The 27,227-nt window shown below is 41.5% G+C and overlaps 1 protein-coding gene across 1 annotated transcript in view; it reads left to right on the plus strand.

Annotated features, from left to right (window-relative positions):
* The window catches only part of LOC144524676 (X-linked interleukin-1 receptor accessory protein-like 2), a 449,564-nt gene that overhangs the window by 248,045 nt on the left and 174,292 nt on the right, over positions 1-27,227 (plus strand). The window contains 2 exon segments of the mRNA XM_078261101.1: positions 2,345-2,514; positions 4,791-4,894. Of these exon segments, the coding sequence (XP_078117227.1) occupies positions 2,345-2,514; positions 4,791-4,894 (274 nt within the window).

Below are 27,227 nucleotides of genomic sequence, written 5' to 3' on the forward strand. Positions count from 1 at the left end.
CCCTAAATTCCTTGCAATTGTACATTGAGAAACATTGTTCTTAAACTGTTGGACTATTTGCAGTTGTTCACAAAGTGGTGAACCGCGCCCCATCCTTGCTTGTGAACGACTGAGCCTTTTGGGATGCTCCTTTTATACCCAATCATGACCAATTAACCCTGTTCACCTGTGGAATGTTCCAAACAGGTGTTTTTTGAGCATTCCTCAACTCTCTCAGCTTTTTTGGAACGTGTTGCAGGCATCAAATTCAAAATGAGTGAATATTTGCAAAAAAAAAACAATAAAATGTATCTGTTTGAACGTTAAATATCTTGTCTTTGTAGTGTATTCAGTTGAACATAGGTCGAAAAGGATTTGAAAATCATTGTGTTCTGTTTTTATTTACGTTTAACACAATGTCCCAAGTTCATTGGACTTGGGGTTTGTAATGTTAATCGCAATTATTTCCGAGACAATTAATTGTACAGCAAAATTGGGAATTGTTACAGCTCTAAGAGATAAACTTTATTAATCCCACACTGGGGAAATTCCATTGCTAGACTGAGTCAGATTAATAGGGTGCCAGGGAAAGAATTTGTTTGATTTTGTGTTGACTGCATTATCTGTTCATATCCAAATAATGCCTTGTGCACTGGTTATTTCCAGTATTGCTTAATAAAAAACCAAGAGGAAAATGATAATGTGAGGTTGAGGAGGTATATCTTTTGGCCAGATGACAGATCCACAGGGGCTTTACTGCTGCAGGGTAGAGCTGAAATTAAAAGGGAAAGTGCCTGAAGGCTTCAGTTAAAACGGAGCACATCTATCTGTGCCTCAGACGATAAGAGGGGGGAAACGAAGTCAGAGGACCAAAAGGACAGAGAGAAAAGACAGAAGAGAAGGAGCGGAAAGGGGGGAGGATGGGCGGTGGAAGGAGGGGAGTCCATTTGGGAAAGCTGCTTGTCATTTTCCGTCCTGACCTCTACATCTCACCAGCTCTTACTTGTCTTCCATTGACGACTTGTTTTCTGTTCGTTCCGGCTGACCGGGTCTCACCCCAACAGCGCAAACACCCTCTTTCTTCTTTTCTCTCTCTATTCCTTTATTTATTTCTCTGAATCTCTATTGTCCCTCCCACACTCTTAAGAAATAAATCCGTAAAAATAACAAAAAAAAACTTTCTGGCAGCTCCTTACCCGTAATAAAAAAAAGGAACAGGTGTGTATAGTTTGTATAGTTTGTGTATAGCTACAGTTAAAATACAGATTTTTTTTTTAGGCCTATATAATATTTTCTCATACAAAGCTGCTCAGTTAGTAAGCTGCTGAAAACGTTAAAATTAACTTCAAAAACATCGTAAAAAGCGTCCAAAAGGTCGAAAACAAGGTGACAAAAATGTCATAAAAAGAGACACAAAAGGTCGGAGAAAAGCATCAACTTCAAAAAAAAATTAAAAAATGGAGATAAAAGTGACAGCGTGGACTTCTTTAATCCCCCAAAACCAACCTCTGTGGCCGAACAAAAAGCTGTGGCCGAACAAAAAGCTGTCGGAGCGCAAACTATACAATTCGAACTGTAAAAAACTAAAATATAACTTTCTATAGACATTTACTGTTAAACTATACAGTCACGCAACTCTTTTACACATATTTATTACAGTGCACTTTTTCTTCAGTTATTGCTCGCTTTTTCTCTATCTTTATTTCAGTTTCATGCAATGTATCCGGCAACGCAATAGAAGAAGGCAAACATTTGGTTGAAAAAGTGAAATTAAAACAAAGGAATTTCATTCATTTGTCTGTCATTTGATCTTTTCTTTCAGATGTTCAATTGCAGCTCCTAATACACTAACTTACCTTTTCATTATTGTCACTCTCTGTTTATGCCTTTCACATACATAAAGTATAACATTTTCTGTATGTATCTCTTTTATTCTCTTGCGCTGTTGCCCCCTCCAACTCGTTCATAGAAGACAACACACGCACACACTTTCTCAATTTCATATTCAATGTTTTATTGCCTTGAAGGTAGAGAACAATATTACTGAAGTAACAAAACAATCTCCCTGTCAGTCACGCTCTCTTTTTCGATTTAATTTTTTTTCCTGTCACACTTTCTCTCTGGCCAAGCATGTTTTCTTTATAAAGAATTGCCTATAAAGTTTTTTTGATGATCATTCATGTTTTGCTTCCTAACCTATTTGAGTTTCTAACCCTGTTCCCTGTTTTCATCAATGTTTCTCGCCCCTGCAGTTTAAAGCGGAGTTGTATTTGGAGTCGTTCCACTCTATAATGGCCTACAGTATGTACTGTATATCTACCACCACATTCTCAATATTTCTCTGTCTGTTTTTCTCTCCTTACAGTGGATGGATGCATAGACTGGTCAGTGGATCTGAAGGAGTACCATGTTCTGGCTGGGGAACCTGTTCGGGTGAAATGTGCCTTGTTCTACAGCTACATCCGAACCAACTACACCATGGCAACCAACGCCAAGCTGCGCCTCATCTGGTACAAGAACAAAGGAGATGCTGAGGTAAGATAATTTGGAATAATAGCTGATATGATAGGTGGGGTATGGAAGTCCAACACTAGCAACGATAAAGTGAAAATAATCAATCAAATGTAATTTGTCTTATGTGGTTCTTACATTTTTTGGTTTGTATTATAATTAAATAATTGGAATTAAAAGTCATCATAATCATTTATAATTAAAATGATTTGTTTTTTGTTTTTGTTATTTCAAACCATAACAATGCCATATCAGATCGTCCTCACCCAGAAAATGACCGTATAGGTTGATTGTGCAAGCAGCTTATAACGACCCATACTGATGTACTTAACTTAGGTACGTAAATTAAACAAATGTACTTATTTTAACCCAAACCATGACTTTTCCCAAACATAGCCAAGTTGAACGTGCGCCAGTCACGGGAAAATAAGTTTTTTTTTAAACCCAGAAAACGACCGTATAGGTTGATTGTGCAAGCAGCTTATAGCGACCGATATTTTGTAGTTTGTAGTTAGGCAGCGACCTCTAGTAGCCGTATTAATAATCATAGAGCAAACGAGGAAGTGAAGTGACAAAGTACAAGAGCGTCAAATTCCGTGTAAAGAGGCAGGTTGTGTTGATGTGTCAAACAACAACAGGACTGGAGACCGTACTTACCGTACCGACGTACTTAAATTAATACTTATTTTAACCCGAACCATAATTTTTTCCTAAACCTAGCCAAGTCGTTTTGTTTAAATTCACAGCGTTAATGTGTTCAAAACAGCAACCGTTTCACGTCGCTGGAAAATAAGTTTTTTCCTCGAAACGTAATTAAGAATGTAGTTTTATCGTATATGAACATAAGAGACTGTCCTCCCCTGAAAAACGCCCACATAAGTAATTCTTTCAAGCAGCAATTACGACCTATGTTTATGTTTATAGTGACAGCAGCCTCTAGTGGCCTTAGTAGTTATTATGAGAGCAAAGCAGGAAGTAACATGACAAAGTATAAGACTGCAAAATGTCCACGTTATAAGGCAGGTTAGAGTGATGAATGGGTGAAACAAACGCAGGAGGACCCGTGTAAAAATGAAAGTAAACAGTGAGGTTTTTTCTTTAACTTTACAACAAACTGAGCTACGTCAGGTGCTGTGTCAAGTGCGTAACCGTAACTTTTTCTAAACGTAACTAGTTAGCATTGGTGCCTTAACATAACCAAGTAGTTTTTGTGCCTAAACCTAACCACACTGAGACCATTTCACAATGTTAACAAGGTGTTTAAAACTGTGACCGTTACGTTCTCTGGTTTAGATGTAAAGTCTTATTTCCTGCCACTGCTACGGGTGCTAATTTATGAAACGCTCATGTGGGTCGTATTAGAGGGCAGGAATAATCAACGATATCGTTGTATGGCTTTCAGGACTTGTTGGAACTTAATTGTCAGGAGACAGGGTTGTTCTGCTCTATATCATTGTAATTATATTACATAATACGTTCAGGGTGCGATTTATGAAAAAGGCAGAGGGGGGGGATGTTTTTTCATCAAGCACAACAAAACAAAACATGCAAGAATGAAATCCCCCTTTCAGTAGCATGGATGCCACTCAGCCAGGCATGCCAAAACACTTATTTATCAAATTCAATATTCAATAGAAAATAATCTCAAAATGACATAGCACAACGTGGTGTCAACATAAAACACAGCGCTTTCAAGCCTGAGAGCGGAGTTCACTTCGCAGCGAAAACAAGAGACTTTCACCAAGGAAACGCTTGTTCGTTCCTCGGGAGTGTTTTAATCCAAACCACGATCTTTTTCCTTAAATTAACAATTCGTTTTGGTGCCTAAGCTTAACTGTCATCGCCGTATGATGCTCACTTTTTCTGGCTAAACTCCACTACATGGCCCCTGAAAGGACCAACATCTGGCAGTGCCTGTAGTCGTCTCGCAGTCACTTTCGGCGGCTAAACAAATGCTGCTGGAAGACGGCGTCCCGGAGCTCTGTAGCGGCTAAATACAACCAGATGCTCAGATTTTATCGTTCTATCGCACTATAGACTGTTCACGTAACAGCCTTTTTTAAACTAAGTAAAAACTTAGTTTAAAAAAGGCTACTTCTATTTTAGGGTTATAATTAATATATGGTCTAGGCTATTGGTCTAGCCTATTGGTAAAGTACCCTGCCTATGTTAATACCAGAGAGAGAGTTTATGGACTTTATGTCTCTCTACTTAAAACACAAATATCTAAATGACGGTCATCATTTCAGTCATCATTTTTTTTATTGCTTCACCATTGTATTTCGTATTGTGTCCTTTAGGAGCCTATCATCTTCTCAGGTCATAGACTGAGTAAAGAAGACGACTCCATCTGGTTCAGATCTGCTGAAATGGAAGACAATGGCTTCTACACTTGTGTATTAAGGTAACCCGTGCACGCATGCATGCATGCACGCACACACACACACACACACACACACAGACACACACACACACACACACACACACACACACACACACACACACACACACACATATATTTCAACAATAACTTGACACTGGTATGAGTCAACCTGAAAAAGTAGAATGATAAAAAAAACAGGTTTGGGGTACAGCCCTGATTCTCCAAGGCAAAGCACAATTTGGGATTATTTCTGGTTGAACTGGATACATTGTTCATAAGTCTTTGTGAACATCATATATATACTGCTTCTCTCCCCACATGGGACCTAGGTCAAAGTAAATTGTGCAAAACATAGACTTTATTTTTGAAGTCTCACTTTCAGCCACAGCACATTTGCTTCATAAGACAAAACAACCTCGGCAAAGATTTTTACCAGCTAGCACACAAAATATTTTTGGCCCGACTGACATGCAGCAGGGCTCTTGAAGTTGCCTCGGTATTGTTGATTTCATCACATGGGAACAACTTTGGAATAGATTTCTGACTCAGAGTCTTCTGTCTGTACCCAGGTGGCCCATTTACATTGCGTTGGCAAATAGCAGCACTGTTTTTGGTTTTTTGGATAAAACTGATGGTTATTTGAAACCTCTCTGTATCAATTTTGAGAGAAAAATGCCCCCTGCCCTAGGTAATCAATATTCATATCATTTCAAAACCCAGATGAATGGTGTTTCAAAAATAATACAATTTTATTATTGTGAGATATTCACTATGACAATTTGCTATGTATTTGGATTCCTAGTATACAGATTAGTCAGTCAGTAGCACAAAAACTCACCAGTGGTGGTGGTGAGGTATCAAGATGTGTACCAGTTGGCTTTGTAGCCCAGAACAAGGCTTACATTGTTTACCTGCAGTTGGTCCTCTAGTGGCTAAAAGTAAATTGCAAGTTGTTGTTTTTTACTTAACAAACGTCAGGTTCAGTGTCACATGTGTAACTGGAAGTGAAGTAACGTCTGATTTTAAAGTGCCCATATTATGCTTTTTGGCTTTTTCCCTTACCTTTATTGTATTATATATCTTTTTTTGTGCACGTTATAGGTTTACAAAGTGAAAAAGCCCAAAGTCCCCCCCAAAGAGACTTACCATCTCCAACAGAAAACACTGTTCACAAACTGCTCCAAACAGCTCTATTGTAGTCCAGCCTTTACTTCCGTGACGAACGTGCGTCACTTTGTAACACACGTTATAATGCTCACCTAGCTGCTAGCGTGGCACTCTCTCATACTCTGCTTCTGACTGGCTAGTAGTCCTTACCTAGGTACTGAGCGTTAAAGATGTTAAAATCCATGACCGATGTTCTCTGGTTTAGTTATGCCGTTGTATTTCACTGCCAACGCTAGGGGGCGCTATTTATGAAACGCTCCTGTGGGCCAGCATATCATTATAGGTTCACAATAAAGATGGCCTGCCTAGTTGTGCGCAAAACCCCAAAAGACGGGAAACTGTATTTACGCTACACTAAAAGCAGAATTTGGCAGATTTTGCCAACTTTGAGAGTCAGAAATACCCCACAGAAGCAGAGAGCTTTCATAATCATTAATCATTAAAAATGTAATCATTGTTCTGCTTGATTCTCAAAACTCTATGATGGCTAAGGAGCTTTATTGCAGACATTTGTAGGGCTTTATGTCAACAAAAATGTAAAGTAAGTTTCGGAGAAAGCATAAAAAATGATGAATTCGACAACAAAAAAGCAACACGAAATAATACAGTCAAAGATATCTGACTTTTTTTCAGTAAAAACATGTGATTCTCATTTCCCAGGGTGGCCCTTAATGAAACTGAGTTTGACACCCCTGCCCTAGACGCTTTCGTTTTGGTTGCTCTAGAAGAACAGCTCTCCCAATGCTGCGTGTCATAAATCCCCATCTCTCCTCTCTCTACTTGATCCTTGTTTGTTCACCACCTTCCCTGTCTTCACTGTCCCTTCATCTCACCAGCTGCCTCCATCTTCTACACCTCTTTCCCCTCATCTCCTGTTCTTCTTCTTTAGCTCCTTGCTTCTGTTCCATCTTCCTCCCTTCGGCCTCTCTCTCTTTCTCTCTTTCTCTCTCTCTCTCTCTCGCTTTCTCTCTCTCACTCTTCCTCTCCTCCTGATCTTATCTGCAACCGATTCTCTTTATCTCGCCTCATCACCCTCCCACTCAGCCTCACCCTCTTCTGCTCTCCTCCCACCTCCTTTTCCTGCCAGAGCTTGACACCTATCCTCCTTAATAAGCTCTCTCTCCCTCTGTCTCTCTCTCTCTCTCTCTCTCTCTCTCTCTCTCTCTCTCTCTCTCTCTCTCTTTCTTTCTTTCTGTCTTCCCCTCGCTTTCTCAGCATGACAACCTAATTAGGGCTTGGTGTCTGTCATTGTCTCAGGGTCTCTTATTAATGCACATGCACATGCACGCACACACGCACGCACACATGCACTCTTTCTCTCTCTCTCACACACACACACACACACACACACACACACACACACACACACACACACACACACATATGCACAACACCTCCTATCCTAGTTGGGAGCCACCAACTGGGTCATATGTTATTACTAGAAGGTTGTATCCAGGGAAAGCCAATGGGAGAATGTCTTTAAATGTATTTGTTGCCCTTCTGATCTGTATCTACGATAACGAAACCTTCATATTTTGCCTTTTTTATATATGCCCACTGCCAGCTCCCTGAGATAACAGCTACTTTCTCACATTTCCACCCGATACTCAGTTCTAACTGACATGAGGCCAGGTCGTGTTTATACAGGCACAATCAAAACAGATGAATCTCAGTTGCAGCCATAACCTGCCTTAGATACAATCTAAGGCAGTGTGTAATATAAACGAGGTTACCGTGTGTGGATAGATACTTCATTTATCTCCATGCTGTCAAGGGTTCAAGGGAGCCAAATTAAGCTTAAATTGTGCTGCTCCCGGTGGCTCCTGCCGCCGCCATCTTGGTAGTGCCTGATGTCAGCTATTCCGATGCCAACATCTTTAAAATGGCTAGAATTGATATTTTTAAATATATATTTACTATATATTGTTATTGAGGCTAAAAGTCTCCTTTAGCGTCATATAACGCGCTTTAACTAAACAAGCTTGGTCGGGACTATTGGCATCCCTTTTGACGCACTTAGGTTAAGGAAAAGCTCGTGGGTGGGTTTACATTTCCGTGACACGAGGGAAGAACAGGACCGTTGGGTTTAGGAAAAGAAGAACGGGACGACTGGGTAAAGGAAAAGGTTGTGGGTGGGCTTACGTTTCCGTTACACGCGGGAATAACGGGACGATTGAGTTTAGGGAAAGGTCGTGGGTGGGCTTACGTTTCCGTGACTCGTGGGAATAACGGGACGGTTGAGTTTAGGGAAAGGTCGTGGGTGGGCTGATGTATCCGTGACTCGCGGGAATAACAGGATGGTTGGGTTTAGGAAAAGGTCGTGGGTGGGCTTACGCTTCCGTGACACGTGGGAATAACGAGCTGGTTAAAGAAGAAAGTGGCTTCCGTGACACGCGGTAATAATGGGACGGTTAAAGACACACGCGGGACACGAACCCCGGTCTCCTGTGTGAAAGTCCTGTGTTTGACCCATGCACCACCCCGACCAACCTCCCTATGCGGAATTTCCCCCATACATACTACTCGCTAAACCCCGTGTAGATGCTGCCCTCCCCGGTACGTTCTTCAAACACGCTGAAGGGCGTTTATCATCATCATTTTTTTTCGTCGCTTCAGACGCTGACAGCCACTGTCCAAACGTCCGTATGTTACGAGTTCAGAGTGAGAACGGGTTGGAAACTACAGAGAATTTTCACCAGAATCTGCAGCTCCCTATAGAATTTACTGAGCTTTATAGTGAGTTTCAGCTCATTGTTAAACTGTCAGACTCACAAGTTTTGGATAACACAGAATTGCATAGAAGAGGACAGATGATGATAATCAATCAGGTATAATATAATAACTCTGTGGTATTATCTTACATTGAATATGTGTGATAACTCCCTGTTAAACCATTCTAGCTTGCTTATGGTTGTAGCTGTAAAGAAAATACTTTTGCATCTTCTTTTAATGGTTTTCTGTGGAACGAAATGCTGCAGCGCATGCTGCCCCCCATCCTCTGAAGTTTATAATGCTTCATTTCATATGGACTGCTGCGATCTGTCTTTTACCCGTTTATTTTCAAAACACATCCCTGGTGTCTAGTGGAGTGTGTGGGTTTATATGAACTTGAAAGGGGGGACAACCTGGAGACATTGTTATAAAACCGAAGGTGAACAAGCAAAGGTGGAGTGGCATTCTCTCTCAAGAGACCATAAGTGGATAATAAAAAAAAAAGAAATTCTGAGACGCGAGATACCGTGAAAGAGAGATTTGCACTGGGAGAAGGAGAAAGAAATGAAAGCAGGTGGGTGGCAAAGAGAGACAAAGAGGAGAGGTTAAGGAGAGTCAAGGAGAAAGTTAGTTAAATTGGAGGGATGGGGAAGAACGGGTAAATAGATGGAGAGAAAAACAGAGGGAAGCTGATAGAGAGAGAGAAAGAGGGGAGGGTAGAGAGAGAGATGGCGGAATGAGTGCAGGAGAAAAGAAAACCAAAAATCCATTTTCTCTGCAGGTACATGTATAAGGACCTCAGTAGGGGGAGAAGGCATGCTGTGACTGCCCGAGATCTATACACCCACTATGATTAGATATGACACCAATACACACACACACACACACACACACACACACACACACACACACACACACACACACACACACACCACTTAGAGGGAAATTGACACACACAGTAAGATGTCTCAGTTTACTTTCGAGGCTGTGACACTGCGAGAAAGACTTTGCACCAAACCTCTATCCTGCAAAAGTCAACTATCTGTGAAAGTCGGGCAGAAAGAGATGCAAAAAGAAGTGGAAGCGCACACACACATACACACACACACACACACACACACACACACACAGAGGACGAAGAATTCGAAAGACAGAGGACAAACCGATTGTGAAAAGGACTCTGAGAGAACAAAATAATAAGTGTTTGATAGTGAACAAGGTAGCGTGAGATGAGAGATTTCATGCCCCTGGCTTTGCCCGCTCTTCACTTCGCATTAGATGGAAATGTAACATGTTCTCTGTGTGGGAAAATAACTGACGAGCTGGCTGGCTGACTGGGTCGGTTAGTGGTTGTTTCATTTGGTGACATCTTGGCTGGACTATTGGCTTGGAAGGGTCGGTGACTTCTTGGTTTGGTGGCAGGCAGATTGGTGAGCTGACTTGTTGGTGGAATGACTGACAAAGTGGCAGTTTTATTGGATGTTTGACTGCATGGTTGACGACTTGATTGGTTTTTAGGCTGGCTGGTTTTACCGGCCAACTCGTTGGCTGACTGGTTAGTGTCAGGCTGGGCAAACAGGGGACTCAGACCGCAGGACTCAGACACGCAGTTAAAGTCTAAAAGGGGATTTATTGTACAACAGCGGTACAATAATCCAGTTTCCAAAAACACAGCGCAAAGGCAGAGTCAAAAACAGGCAGCGGTCGAAAGGTAGATCTGGCGACAGTATCTAAACAAAAACCTATAATAATAAACTTTATTTCTATAGCACTTTTCCTAACAAAGTTACAAAGTGCTTCGTACATCCAACCCTGTCCATTAAAACTTATGTTTAAAGGTCCAATGTGAGGGAATTTCTCCCATCTATCGCAATCAACTCTCTTGCACCACACAGTTCAGAGTACGTATTACAGCTACGGTAGCCTTCACGTCTCTTGTTGTTTTCAATATCCTTTTTCTTTTTCTGGGCGAAGAAGAAGAATCCTGTTCCTGAAATTTGGATTTTGAATACGTGTGGTCCTCCACGTTTCCTTCTTCAAACTTTCCGGGGGCCGGGAAGCTACGATACCCGTTAGCAGCGTTAGCAGCACCTGTGAGTTTATCATCCATCCATCCACCTTTGTCCGCTTATCTAGTATCGGGTCGCGGGGGTAGCAGCTCCAGCAGGGGACCCCAAACTTCCCTTTCCCGAGCCACATTAACCAGCTCCGACTGGGGGATCCCGAGGCGTTCCCAGGCCAGGTTGGAGATATAATCCCTCCACCTAGTCCTGGGTCTTCCCCGAGGCCTCCTCCCAGCTGGACGTGCCTGGAACACCTCCCTAGGGAGGTGTCCAGGGGGCATCCTTACCAGGAGGAGTTTGACACCGGAGATCAGAGTCCTGGATGCAGTAAAACAACAAAGTTGTCATGTGTTTCCAGTCACTGTGGACTTTCGCACATTAAACCAAGACCATGACCATTCCCTAATTTAAACCAACTGCTGTGTGTGCCTAATTCAATCATGCTTTATTTGCTACAAGCAGATATTGTATTGCAAGACTTGATATTGTAGGACAACAAATGAAATGCGATGTCAATATTATATGAACATCTATTCACGGAGACAGGGTTGAACTATCTGGTCGTAAAGGGGCGTATGTTGACATTTTTCTGACAGCCGACTTTTTGCGCTCGTATGACTAATGACTGTCCTTTCTTTTGAAGAAAGGCAGCAGTAGATAGACATTGTTAAACCTCTGAACAAAAAACCCTTAGAGAGGAGTTCAGGATGGAGAATTGGGCAAATACAGTCGGTACGGAAAGTATTCAGACCCCTTTACATTTTTCACTCTTTGTTTCATAGCAGCCATTTGCTAAAATCAAAAAAAGGTCATTTTATTTCTCATTACTCAGCACCCCATCTTGACAGAAAAAACACAGAAATGTAGAAATTTTTGCAAATTTATTAAAAAAGAAAAACTGAAATATCACATGGTCTTAAGTATTCAGACCCTTTGCTCAGTACTGAGTAGAAGCACCCTTTTGAGCTAGTACAGCCATGAGTCTTCTTGGGAATGATGCAACAAGTTTTTCACACCTGGATTTGGGGATCCTCTCCCATTCTTCCTTGCAGATCCACCCCAGTTCCGTCAGGTTGGGTGGTGAACGTTGGTGGACAGCCATTTTCAGGTCTCTCCAGAGATGCTCAATTGGGTTTAGGCCAGGGCCAGTCAAGAATGGTCACAGAGTTGTTCCGAAGCCACTCCTTTGTTATTTTAGCTGTGTGCTTAGGGTCATTGTCTTGTTGGAAGGTGAACCTTCGGCCCAGTCTGAGGTCCTGAGCACTCTGGATGAGGTTTTCTTCCAGGATATCTCTGTACTTGGCCGCATTCATCTTTCCTTCAATTGCAACCAGTCGTCCTGTCCCTGCAGCTGAAAAATAGCATGATGCTGCCACCACCATGTTTCACTGTTGGATTGTATTGGGCAGGTGATGAGCAGTACCTGGTTTTCTTCACACATACCGCTTAGAATTAATGCCAAACAGTTCAATCTTGGTCTCATCAGACCAGATAATCTTATATCTCATAGTCTGGGAGTCCTTCATGTGTTTTTTGGCAAACTCTATGCAAGGTTTCATATGTCTTGCACTGAGGAGAGGCTTCCGTCGGGCCACTCTGCCATAAAGCCCCGACTGGTGGAGGGCTGCAGTGATAGTTGACTTTGTGGAACTTTCTCCTATCTCCCTACAGCATTTCTGGAGCTCAGCCACAGTGATCTTTGGGTTCTTCTTTAACTCTCTCACCAAGGCTCTTCTCCCATGATTGCTCAGTTTGGCTGGACGGCCAGGTCTAGGAAGAGTTCTGGTCGTCCCAAACTTCTTCCATTTAAGGATTATGGAGGCCACTGTGCTCTTAGGAACCTTGAGTGCTGCAGAAATTCTTTTGTAACCTTGGCCAGATCTGTGCCTTGCCACAATTCTGTCTCTGAGCTCCTTGGGCAGTTCCTTCGACCTCATGATTCTCATTTGCTCTGACACGCACTGTGAGCTGTAAGGTCTTATATAGACAGGTGTGTGCCTTTCCTAATCAAGTCCTATCAGTTTAATTAAACACAGCAGGACTCCAATGAAGGAGTAGAACCATCTCAAGGAGGATCAGAAGAAATGGACAGCATGTGAGTTAAATATGAGTGTCACATCAAAGGGTCTGAAGACTTATGACCATGTGATATTTCAGTTTTTCTTTTTTAATAAATTTGCAAAAATTTCTACATTTCTGTTTTTTTCTGTCAAGATGGGGCGCTCAGTGTACATTAATGAGAAATAAAATGACCTTTTTTGATTTTAGCAAATGGCTGCAATGAAACAAAGAGTGAAAAATGTAAAGGGGTCTGAATACTTTCCGTACCCACTGTAAACTGGCTGAATTTACACTGGAGATCATAATATGCATCCTGTCTCTTTTAACTGGGAGTCCTTTAAATTTACTATATGTAACTTTTAAATATTTCTGATTTCCCATCTGATGATCATAAATGACCTGTAACAGTGAAAAGAATGCTATTTTTTTATATAGTTTTTATTAATGCCTTTGCCCGGGTCTGATTTTTCCAGCCGAGTCACAAAATGATTTACGGCAGGTAGACAGCGCTACAGTAAGACATTCTGATGGGTCCCAGATTTTGGCGTAACACCGGAAAAAGCCTGTTTTAGCATACCAGCCAGGTAAAGGGTAGCAGGACATTTCTTTATATAGGCCTAATTGTGTTTTAATTTAATTTTAGAATCTGTTGTAGTTATGGCTGATACTAGGGCAGGGCCATCACAGAAAAAAGACAATTGAATGAATGATTTTCTGTCTGCGCAAAGCATTCAACGCAACAATATGACCTCCCCGTAACGCTAACTCAGTAATACAGCACTGCCAAGAAAAGACCTTCCCACCTTACCAGCAGGTGTGGTAAAAACAATACCGCTTTTGTCCAAAGGGGCAGCCAGAATCAACACAAACTTAAAGTTACAAATAGCCACTTTAAGTAAGGTAGGTCATGAATTGTTTTAAATGAAAAATGACGAAGCTGCTGTGTGTCTGCGGCTGCAAGAGGGTGGAGCCCGATAGAGGTGACAATCTGCGTCAGTGGGTGGGAAGTATGTGGAACGACGGTCGCGGCCAGGCCTCGTAGGGGGGCTTAAAGGGACAGGCACTAAAAGCATGTAAACATGTTCTAGTAGAAACCCACAACTCAAGTTTAAACCTGGAAATGAGCACAATATGGAACCTTTATCTCTTTCTACTTCTGGATATAACCCTTACCCTAAAGCCATGTTGGCCAATCAGGAGCCTGAAAAAAACCTATTACCGGAAGGCTACCTGGCTGAAGTGGGCGCATTGATCGGTCTGTAGCGCATTCTGATGCCTGTGTTCCTCAGTAAAGTGGAAGCGTAAGTGTATTTTTAAACATGTAAAAAGTCTTCTAAGCGTGGCCGGGTTAGCTCAGTTGGTAGAGCAGGCGCACATATATAGAGGTTTACTCCTTGACGCAACGACCGTGGGTTCGACTCCGACCTCGGTCCCTTTGATGCATGTCATTCCCCTTCTCTCTCCCCTTTCATGTCTTCATCTGTCCTGTGGAATAAAATGCCCAAACAAATAATCTTAAAAAAAAGTCTTGTAAACTAGGTTAGAACCATCATGATTTTGCAAGGCCGCACAAAAGAGATAATAGCACACATGTTGACGCTACGAGCCAATGTCTGCACGTCAACACTGAAAACGGAGTTTCTGAAAATAAGACGGGAATCCAAAATGTCTGAAAGCTATGTTTTAAAAAAAAAAAAATGCCATGTGGACTAGGCCGTAGTTGCATAAACGTAACCAAACCTTAGCCATAGTGGTAGCTCATTAGAAAAAAGGCACTGACATGTAAGAAGAACCCACAGTCTCTCTTTGCATTAGAGGATGAATCTAATCTCTGTGGACACGTTTGCACACAAGAAAACACACCCATAGTTGTCACAAGGGTGTTTTCTAATGCCAGCCAAATATTTAACCTTTCTCTTCATCAGATTAACAGACTCGGTGCAGGAGATAAAGACAGCGAGTGGAAAGAGGAGGGGACAAAAAGATGAAGAGAAAGAGAGGGTGGAAGACAAACAGACAACGGCAGTAGGAGAGTAAAATAGAGAGGAGAGCAGAGCGAAATGGGTGTGGAGAAGGAGAGCGCGGTCATTTGAAGTTTATTTGGCAGTCCTCTATGACTTGGCAGCCATTGAGTCGGTACCACTCTCTGGCCAATGTGGACCAACACGTGCCAGTGCATGCCAACTTAAGCCTGCTGTCCTGGCCAGTCTTTAAAAAAAATAAAATAAAAATAGGCCTTGGCTTTGACGTTTTGATGTTCAAGGGGTTTTAAGTTGCTCTGAAATAGGATCTGACTTGGTTTGCGATATGGAGGAAAGGACTGCGTCGGAGGAGAAAGGAGGGCAGAGGAGTTTGTATGAAAACCAAGCAACCTGTGTGTCAGAGTGGTCTAGTGATGGAAAGACTGTTCTGTATATCAAAGGTGTTGGTTTGATCCTCACAACATCCACAGCTCCTGTCTAATGCCGCAATCAGACATGGAAACAGCGATCCGGCGATTCACAGTAGATGCTAGATCGGATACGCTTGAAGTGTCGCCGTCAAAGGACGTGCCTCGTGGCTGCCTTATTCTGCCTCTGATTGGCTTACCTTGGTATTCTTACCCTGACCAATCCCCACTCCCCATGCCTACACCTAACTAGGTCGACCAGTGTTGCAGATCCGATTTAGGATCTCCTGTCAATGAAATGGCCTGTTGTGTTCTTTAACCCCCCAATGTAGCACAAGTAGACAATGTACTTCATCACTACTGTTTTCCGTCAGATCGGTTATAGATCTTGACATTTCCGACCGCACTTGAAGGTCAGCTTTATTTCATGTCCCATGTTAACAGGTTAGAGCTTACGCACGTCCTAGTCGCGGCTCAAGCCACGCCTGAAAACGCGTGCATGCTGAAATAGAACCGACGCCTAGAAGCGTGTTGGAAGAGTTTCCAGGCAAAATAGAATAGGAAAAGATGCTTATATGTCATTTTGACACGAATACATATTAATAAATGACATGTTGATATTTGAAAGTCTCTAGGCTTTGACATAAATGCAGATATAAATGTAATAAAAAAAAATTTCTAAGATAAGATAATACTTTATTGTCTGTTACACAAGGGTTACAGAAAATTGTCTTTGACAAGGTTGCAGTCACAAAGAGACATTCACACGGACATATAAAAATAAGATATGGGGGTGTAATGGTATCCGCTGACTGTGGTGTTCATTTTGTGCTGTTCAATATGGCTATTGCAGAGGGGATGAGGATGTTTTTTCAGGCCAGTGGTACCTTAAAACGCCTGCCTGATAGTAGTAGCTGGAAGGAGTGATGGAGGGGGTGAGAGGGTTCCTCTGTGATCAGGTTGGCTTTCCTGATCACTGAGTGGCTGTACAGCTCAGATAGGGGGGGGATGGGGGGAGCCAGTTATTTTGGCAGCGTGATTCACTATACGTGAGAGTCTTGTTTTGTGTTTGATGGTGAGTTGGTTGTACCAGGAAGAGATATTGAAAGTGAGAACTGATTCAATGAGGGAGCAGTAAACCAAAGTTAACATGTCCTTGCTGATCTGAAAAGTTCTGAATTTTTTTTTTTTTATTGCACCTGTCAATACAGAACGACATATTCTGTAGCCTATTTTGCCGTCGATACTGCCAACGTTGTCTTTGCTGTAATCAAATCAGTATATATTCATGTTTAACGTGAAGTATACTACTGCTTGAGTGCAGTGAATCAATGGGAAACATAGGCCTACATGTGTACAGACAAGGCTAGCAGCAGCAGCAGCAGCGCCGCGTCAGACACTCGTTTTCTGTTACGGGTCATTTATGATCATCAGATGAAAAATAACATAGTTTCAGAAACATTAAAAAGTTACATATAGTCACTTCAAGTGAGAGTTTTAAGTGTTTATTTTGAAATCCTTTATTTTTGTTCCATAGACTTTCTGCATTAGGTAAACAAATTGGATGCAGCAATACCAATACCAGCCTCATGAAGCTTCAGTTGGCCATCACTATCACTACTATATACTAGATAGATGTAAAGGTCCAGACCCGGGAATCCGGACGCAACTCAAATCTCAAAACGTCCCGGCTCTAACGGAAAAAGCCTGATTGATAAAAGGTGTAATAATGTGGTCATTCTAATCCACATTGTCCGTGGTGTAAACTTTCTGTAGGGACACAGCTAAGATTGTCACTAATCAGTAGTGACATCAGTAGTGACAAATATTGTATATAATATTAATATCTGTGTTTCGCAGGTTGTGGTTGCTGACCTTACACATAAAGTAATATTAGCACTCAAGTGGAACATACACACACTCATGCATAGATCTGTCCTTTTTCACGACGCACTTAAACTTGGAAAGTGGAAGAGAGCGTGAATTGTAGCTACACACACACACACACACACACACACACACACACACACACACACAAACAAACATTACCTTAGAAACCCGCATGCACATAGGCACGTTTCACTGAAAATACACACACTTACCCAACATGGACCATTGAGAGTCAGCTAGTTGACACTAGGCTAGTGTGTGTCGCTCAGACAGTGTGTGCGCGCTGTTTGGTTTGTGTGTATTCTCTTTAGTAACTATACGTTAGGCCGGCACATAAGAGTACTTCGCTAAACGTCAAGACCGTGCCTCCTTTTGGGGGATAGAAAACAGACGATCCCATAGAAGTCAATGCAATTTGACGTGTGTTTGGATCATAATTTTGACAAATGTATATATGTTTGTTTCATACACATGTTTAATGTTTATTTTCAGACCTTGCCTGAACCTGAGCATTCACGATACCTTAATAAATTAAGGTTGGTCACCGTCAAGTCTTCCCCCGTATCAGTGGATCAATGACCCAACACGGTGGCCGCATATTGCTTATGTGGAAATACATATCTGATTAAATCACTATTGTTTGGCCGAGTGTCGTCTGTAATTAATCAGCCTGTTATTAATGACCAACTGTTCGATCTGTAGGCTAAGATTTAGTTAGAGATGACAGTCTGATGCTGCTATAACTGTTAGCAGCCTCCCACTCTAGCTAGCATTAATGTTAGCTATCCATCAATAGTAACTGTCACCAGCATCATTAACCACACTGACTGAGAATATTATCGGATCTTAGGAGCCTCGTACATCAGTGGGAAAGTCTCGATTAACCCACTACACAACAGCTGTTCGGCATTTTCCTGTTTCTCTCCTGATGTGACCGTGCAATTCTTTTCCTGCTGGTCTGGTCTATAGCCTGGAGCCAAAGCCCATCTATCAGGATCGATTTTAGGAATGGCAGGAGGACTAACTAAAGCTTAGATCGGGCCCAAAAAATCAAGCCCGACCCTACCCTGAATTTAGTAATGAAATAGCAGACGAACAATGTATAAAGTTTCCAGTTGTAGTTCCAATGAGACAACCTGTAGGGGGACCGTAGCGCAAGCTGTAGTTCCAAAGAGATAACATGTAGGGGGACCGAAGCGGGAAAAGTTCTCTAGTGTTTTAACTTTGAATTTCTGATTGGGCGGGCCAGCTGTCAATATGGGTTATTACCCAGTGTGCTTTGTTGAATGGTCTCAATGTTTTATTGTTTTATTTCATGTGAATACTAGTTTACTAGAGGAGTAACTTAGTATTTGAAGTAATGCAGGAAGTGTGCATCTAGTTTCCATGCTTATTGTGTTTCCACAGCAATGTTAGTGAGGAAATCTACTGAAATGGCCACCATAATTGGAGTTTGTTCAATGTGACCTGGTAAACACTGAACATAACACACATGAGGACAGGACAGACCCTTTGCATGTTAGGGGAGGGGATACACATTATATCAGGTGAAAAACAGCCTGATATAATGTGTATCCCCTTTGTAACTTTTGCTAGAAAAAAAGCAGACATCTCTATATTATCTCAGGTTGTTCACTGTGACCTGGTAGACACAGAAAATAACACACATGATGACAGGAAAGACCCTTTGCATGTTAAGGGAGGGGATACACATTACTGTAACTTTTTCTAGAAAAGAGCAGACATCTCCATATTATCTCAGGTTGTCCTGGTAAAAAATGGAGTGTGGTCTATAAGATCGTCTATCATGGTTGTCAGTGGTTATCTGTACATCTTTGCCAAGTGCAAACCAGTACAGAAGGCATCAATAAGTTGTTGGGGAGGGTCATACCTTTTTTCCCAATCATTTTGGAGGGTCATAGAAAAATGTATTGCTGGTGAAGGGAGGGTCAAGTCTATTTTGAGTCTATTTGACTTTGATGTTACACTTCCACTGTTGTATACGCTGTTGTCGTATATGGGGAACGGGGGATTTTTTTTCCCCCAGAAAGGGGCGTGGTGATGGTGATATGACACCTTCCTCGGATCACGTATTGCCTGCCTAACGTATAATCATCAAAAGACTGGAATTTTTTTTTTTTAAGTTAGTGCATTTTGATGCAGTTTTGTGACATTTTAAAAAAAATCATAAAATGACTTGAAAAAAGATCTTTTGTAATCTTTATAAAATGACTTACAGTTGCACCCGCTACTGTTATGGATGAATGTCTCAAGTAGCTGGGACTTAAAAATAGTAAATGTATTTCTTCCATCCTTTAGGCTCGTTAGAGATTAGCAGAATCTTGTAGGCCGTTATATTGTTGGTTAGTGTAATAAACTACATGTGTTTTGTGTGCAAAAAACATAATTTGTAAAGCAACTAAAGCTGTCAGATTAGTGTAAAATGTTTCTCTCTGAAATGTAGCAGAGTAGAAAGTGGCATGAAAAGAAAAGAGTCGAGTAAAGTACAAGTACTTTAAAGTTGTACTTAAGTACAGTACTTGAGTAAATGTATTTGGTTACATTCCACCACTGTCTGTGACTTCCTGTTCAAACTGACGGCAGCTCGAAACGGCTGTAAACTGTCCGACTTGACCGCTGCTTTTTGTCACCGCCGGCTGCTGCTGCTGCCGCCTTATTCTTGGAGTTCGCCGCGGGCTGGAGCCAATCCCAGCTGTCATTGGGGCGAGAAGCGGGGTACACGCTGGACAGGCCGTCAGTATGTCACATTCACACCTACAAGCAATTTAGAGTTGCCACTTTATCTAACCTGCATGTCTTTGGACTGTGGGAGAAAAACCAGAAAACCACATTCTGGCTGTGAGTCGACAGTGCTAACCACTGCACCACCCCCCTTGTGTAGATTATCATTACAATTCCACTGATAACACTGATATTCGTTGCTGCCATTTGGTGGCAACTGTCTGCATTAAACATCAAACCAAGCTTTGCAAAAGCCCAATTTAAAGAGCCCCTGTTATGTTTTTTTTTCAATTTGTCCCGTCTTTTAGTGTTATATCGTTTTTTTTGTGTGTCTGTAATAGATGTATGAAGTGCAACACATTTCACTCCAAATGGAGCATTCTCTCCCACAGACAGCACTTTATCTCAACTGCCTGCAACACCTCGCCCACATTCCTGTTTGAAATTCCTCAACTAATGATGTCATGGATTGAGAAAGCTGGTCCAGTTTTTCATATGTGCTGCTCATAGGTGCAGCCTGAGCAAGCACAGCCCCGTCCAGTGGCTTGTTTGAATTGACAGAGTGTTTCAGGCAGAGGAGCTGCAGCAATGGGCAGTATGAGAAACATCGAAGCATGTAAACCTCTTCTAGTAGACCCCAAGAGAACATATATGATGCTGAAAAGAAGCATAATAGGGGCTCTTTAAGACCTCATTGATGTAACACAATACAACTTGGTGCAATACATGCATCCTTATGTAGAAGCATTGGTGTTGAGATATTTGCATGCATAGAAAAGTGTGTGTGTGTGTGTGTGTGTGTGTGTGTGTTTGTGTGTGAGACAATGTCTCAGCGTGCGTAGGTGTCCGTGCTCTCTCTCTCTCTCTCTGTCTCTCTCGCTGCCTGTTAGTTAGATTGATAGTCAAATTAATCTGCAGCTCCGTCCAGGTATAAACACGCTGCCTGCTGGCCAGGATACATCCCCCTCTATCAACGCCATTATTCAACACACCCTCCAGCTGCCTGCCCTGATCATAGGAGGGTAATTGCAGGGAGGATGTGCTTGATTTATTGATGGGGAGGATATGGTGGATTACAGGTTGATTTGGTGATTCATTTACGGCTCATTTTGCATTTTATGGAATTGGAATTGGAATGTTTTTTAGAAAGTGCAAGCCCAAACACACACACACACACACACACACACACACACACACACACGCGCACACACGCAATGCACAAACATGAGATATTAGCGGTCAGCCAAAGTACAGAGTGCCTCGAGTTGTACTTCAGGAGTGACGCTGCCTTGCTTGAGGACACGTTGGAAGTGATTGTGGACACAGTGGCAGATGTACAGCATTCCCATCAAATTATGATCAGAGTGCAATGATGAAAAACATCATTATAGCCTCAATACATAGGCTGTCTGTGTGCCAGTGTGATAGCCTCAAAAAGTCCTTTTCAACTCGAACATGAACTTCTGAGATGGAGATTATAAATTAGGAAGAAATTGGAAAACTAATCCAACTAGTAGACTGACATGATTTGTTGTAAATACTTTGTTGTGCTCTCTTAAAGCTGTAAATTGCAATTAGCATTTTACAGCTTGTAATGCTAATTTTCAATAGTTTGCCAGTTGCAATGAAAGATGTGTTTGCTCACACCTGGCATCTGTTTCAGCATGTTAGCACATTCCTCATTTGTGTTATTAAAAGAGGGACTCATAAACTCACACACACACACACACACACACACACATACACACAGTAGCAGTAACAGTGAGATCCCATGTTTTATCCATAGTCTTCAAATGTAAATACAGGCGACCAACTGCACCCTTTCTTTCAAAATAACAAGCTACACACTGTGTGTGTGTGTGTGTGTGTGTGTGTGTGTGTGTGTGTGCGTGCGCGCGCCAGACTGGAGCTTAACTTGAAACTTGCTGTTAACAAAAGGGGTTATGAATATCAGCCACTCACATTAGACACAGAATGGTATCCACACATCTTTCCCTTCACCGTTTAAATCTCCTTTTTCACCTCATTCATTTCCTGGAGGACAGGATGCAGCTTTACTGGACACATTGTACTGGCATTAAATTGTCAGGTCAGGCCAAATGTATTTGTAAAGCATGTGTATCGTAGGTAAAACGAGTATTGCAGAGTGCAACACTGCACAATTCAAACCATACTAAAAACTGGCTATGCCACCTCTTTGTGATATAAGAGATCTCAGCCTAAGAATTCCCAAACAGCCTCTTTGTTTGCTAATTGAGTGGAAAAACCCTTTAACATTTCTCCAATACTTATAGGCTGACACGTAATACCTTTTTTTGTGTGGATGCACTAATCCTATTATCACGACTTATCTCTCAATTTGCTAGCGTTAGTGGCAAGCCCAGGTACAGTAAATAGCGTTGTTGAAAACAGATTAGACTGCCAACAGTGTGGACATGTGTCCCATAAACACCAGCGCTGTTAACGCTGCTTTGTTGGCCTGCAAAGTGTGCACGTCTGGAGAATGAAATAACCGGAGGCTATAAAATGCAAACACATCTCTAATAAGATCAAGATGAACCATAAATACCGTCCCTGCGCAATATAATCTGCACTACTGTATATTAACTCTTACACTGTTATTCAGCATTTCAAGATCTTTGCTCATATTTCTGTTTCTTGCAGTCATTTTCTTGTCTGCTTAATAAAGTCCTGTGCCACATAAATGTCCTCCTTCCTCTTGACAGATATTCACATTAGCAGCCGTCCTAAGGGCTGAAATGTTCCATTAACAGCTTCTATCTTCAGGGGGATTTAGTATCATTTATATGTGAAATTTGTAGACAAAATAATTGTAATTTTTTATAGGATTTCACCACAAAACCAACTCCTGGCAATAGAAAACTTGGTGAAAACATTGAAGGTTAAATCAAACTTTTTTCCCTAATAATATATTATATTCACATGTATTCCCATCTAATAGTGATTCTCAATGAGATCCACCATAAAGACTGTAGTCACTGTAGACATGGAATTAAATAGCTAATTTATTAGTGTTCCAAAGAATTGTGTGTAGTGTAATAGTTTGACTTTTTGGAAAATATGCTAATTAGTTTTTTTATGCTGTGAGTTGGATTAGAAGATGGGGGCTCTCATATGTCTGTATGCTAAGTATAAGGTTACAACCAGTGGCTGCTTAGCTTAGCACAAAAACCTGAGCTGTGTCTCAATTTGAAAAACTCCGTTAGTACACTTACATGCAGTACACTGCGTACACGATATACTTACTTGAGTAATGCGTACGTTTTGACAGGATAGTCAAATCATGCACATTATGCACTTACTGGAAATGATGATCGCAACATTTGACGACTTCTTCTTTTTAATTGGCAGCCACCAAAATATGTGCCTGCTTGTTTTCTCACTATCCTACTACAGTATATCGGTAATTAGCTGGAAACCCCATCTATAAATTACATTTGTATAGTTTCAATCGCAACTGCTGCAGCTTCCTCACCTGTCAATTTTCACAAGTTACCGTATTTTCCGGACTATAAGTCGCTCCGGACTATAAGTCGCATCAGTCAAAAAATGCGTCATGAAGAGGAAATAAAACATATATAAGTCGCACTGGACTATAAGTCGCATTCATTTAGAATTTTTTTTCACAAAATCCAAGACCAAGAACAGACATTTAATCTGGAAAGGCAAGTTATTAAACTACACAACAGCACCCAGAACAAGGGGCTGAATACGGTAGGTGTCTACCTGCACTGTTGACGAGCCTCTCCCAGCAGCACGTTGTTCAAGCACCCATCTGTGGACTCCTTCCTCCAGCTCTGGCCATCTGGATTTCAGCGCACGACTAGCTTTCTTTGTTTTCTTCATTGCAGTAAGACTAACCTTTTCTCCAGTCCCTCACAAGTTTCTCACTCACTCCAAACTTTCGTTCTGCTGCTCGATTACCGTTTTCGGCTGCGTATTTTACCACCTGCAGTCGCCTGCTGTTTCTTTTCTTTCTCAGTTGTCTTTAGGAGCAGCGTATAGTTGTCACAAGCCTAGAGCACCTCTCGCGGCTGTAGACGGTAATGTTTTCAGCATGAAATAACATTTAAAAACATGTTAAATTATATATATTTTGATATGTAAGTCGCACCTGACTATAAGTCGCAGGACCAGCCAAAGTATGAAAAAAAGTGCGACTTATAGTCCGGACAATACGGTAATAAATACCTTGATGGTCACGGAGCATTCGCAACCCTAACAAAGATTGCAATCATCGAGGGTGAGTAGTGTTGAAAAGTTCCACACTCAGCTTTTTGACCGTTAGTGCAGCATCTGGGTACTCGTAGTGCACTGCATTTTGCCATACTTCTTAATGTGTACGCACTATGTACTCAAAATGGCAAGTGTAAGTACAGATGTAGGCAAATTGAGACACACCAATTGTTAAACGGCTAGCCTGGCTTTCTTGGCTGACTTCCCAAAGTCTTGTCGTCACCATTGAGTCAACTATAGGAAATCACTGCTACTGGCACAGATAACCGCCCATAAAATCACAATACATGTGTGCTGGTAGGCAGATGTTCTTACCTTTGGATTGAGCTAAGCTAGCTGTTTACGTTTGGTCCTAGCTAAGCTAACCAGCTGGCCGCAGCCACTGCTTTGTAGCTTTATACATGATCATATCATCTAACTCCTGACAAAAAAGCCCAAAAAGTGATTCCTGAAAATATTTTGGATACCGGGGTTGGAGTCTAAAAGTTTGCATTTATACTGACACTTTACACCTTACCTTATTCGTGGCTGCTCTGTCTGGAGTGAATAATAATATAATAATCTGAATAATTGTCTGCTGACAAATCACACAGAGGAAGGTAAAATCAGGGAGAACTGCTGAAAATAAATCAGTTTGCAATGACAATGATGAATTGATTTCCAAAGTTCTTCTTGGAAGAAGCCAATTAAAGAAAACCTCGGATACTCCGTAATAATACACTGGAACTGCTGTGATAATCAACACATCCAGGAGATGTTTGGGATGCAATTTTACTTTTTGGTATCCCCTCTTGTCTTTTATTCTTGCCCCATCTGCTTCTGCTTTATGAGTTGTTTCCCAGAATGTTTTCCTAGAATATGATGAAGGCTAAAGCTAGTTTGAATATATCTTTTAAGTGGCTTTATGTTCTTCTTTCTTCCAATAATCCCAAATATATTCAGAATTGGGTATTAATTGTTTGTCTGACAGATAAGTGACAATGTAAAAAATGACTGAATGAATATCAGCATCAATATAACTGATACTTTAGGTTTAAGGACATTTTGTCATTGATGTACAGCAATGCAACGAATGTGCTGTTACATTAAATACTCTTGCGTTTTTTTTAATGTTTTTTTCCTTCAGGGCCGTTTTACTAACCGAAGCATTTAAATGTATTCCACACCGAGCCACATATTAATGCACAGACACACAATTTGCATCTGTAAGAGTTGCACAGCATGCGCTAAATGCTTCTGACACAGCGTTTGCATTGCAGTCTAATTAAATCGCCACGTTTACAGTGAGATATGCATAGAACATTCATCTTTACATAGTTTCTGTTTTTACTGTTTAGCGTTATGCGTCAAGGGTTGGACAGGCAGAGGGGGGTTGGACACGCAGAGGAGGAGAGACCGTGACAAAGACAGATACAATGGGAGGGGGTGGGGGGACAGGGTGGAGTGGGGGGGGGGGGCAGCAGAGATATAAATAAGATGAAGCTCTTTTAGTTGTCCCTTTTTCAGTTGATCTCAGTTCAATGTGCGTTACTGGCATGACTGCATAGAACAATATCATCAAAGCAACAAGATGAAAGACTGTTTTAACATGAAATTCCTTTCGGCTTTTGGATGTGCGAGTTGTGTCAGTAACGTGGGAGGATCTGAATCGCTTTGAATTAAGATATTTCATCACGTCAGTATTGATGGTGCATGTGGAGGTTTACCGCATGATTCATGATCCACCTGCATCTTTTGTAATCATATTTCCATACACACAGTGTAATGATTACAAAGTCCTGCGACTTGTTGAATGAAATGGTATTCACTGTCTCCATTTACTCGGGGAGATCACAACCTGCAATAATTGATTCATATATAATTGATTGACTTAGATATATATATTTTAATAATAATAATAATAATAATAATAATAATAATAATAATAATAATAAAAATGTTCCATCTAAAGGAAGATTTAAGGGGCAACAGGACATCATACTATAGGTTTTCATGGGTCCAAAAATATGCGCCATACCCAAAAAGACTTGGAAATGTACTAACCGGGACCGAACCGGAACAGACTATTATTTGAAAGCTGGGACCCGGACTGGTGTAGAACCGAGAAATGTCGGCCTCGAACCTGACCAAACCCGGGAAACACAGACCCCATTGGCACCGATTTGAGAGCTGATAGCTAACAAGTCAACATTATTTACAAGTTATCAAAACAAAACTTTGTGTATTACCTACGGGTCACGTGCCAGGTCTAGGGTCCGAGTAGACCCGTGAAGATCTCTAAATCACACTCGTTTTTTACCAATAAATGTCAACTGAAAGTAACAATGTTATATCCAGTTCCACAGCCCTTCATAATGATACATTGTTAGCTTACCTTCAAATAAGTGTCGACTTGCAGGCCTGCAGGTTTTTGCCCCAGTGGTTGTTTAGTTAAGTTAAAAAAAAAAAAATCTCAAGGCCGGCAGACGTGGATCAAAAACCTCCGTCCTTAGTCTGGAGGAGCGGAGTCAACTAAAGTGTTAGCGTTAAACATACCTTGCGTTGGTATTAATTTTTTATGGTATAATTACAGGTTGTGATGTTGAGCACAAAGCAATAGAAATAAATGTGAAAGGTTCATAAAATGCTAGATGATGTGTGCGTGAGAGAGACAGAGAGAGAGCCACAGTAGCATGAAAAGGTAACTAAATCACTGGAGGAGAAAACAAGATGCTGTAGGCTGGAGATGGATTGATGAGGAGGAGAGAAACTGAGAGATGGATGGATGGATAAAAAGGCTTTCCAGGCCAGTTCAATGCTCAGTGGTCTTGGTTAGGTCAATGACTAAAGAAATCCCCTGTGTCCCCTGTATGAAACGCGCACACACACACAGCACTGATGGGATAAGTGGTTTAGATCCACTTAGATGAGAGGTCATAGTTAGGGGACAATGGGTGAGTCCTGTGAGAGAGAGAGAGATCAATGTGGTCTTTTGTGTTTGGAGGTGAACTTGAGAGAACACATACACACACACACACACACACACACACACACACACACAAACAATTACTATCACCTTGAGCAGATTTTAGGA

This window comes from Sander vitreus, chromosome 10 (assembly GCF_031162955.1).
Source record: "Sander vitreus isolate 19-12246 chromosome 10, sanVit1, whole genome shotgun sequence".
Classification (NCBI taxonomy): Eukaryota; Metazoa; Chordata; class Actinopteri; order Perciformes; family Percidae; genus Sander; species Sander vitreus.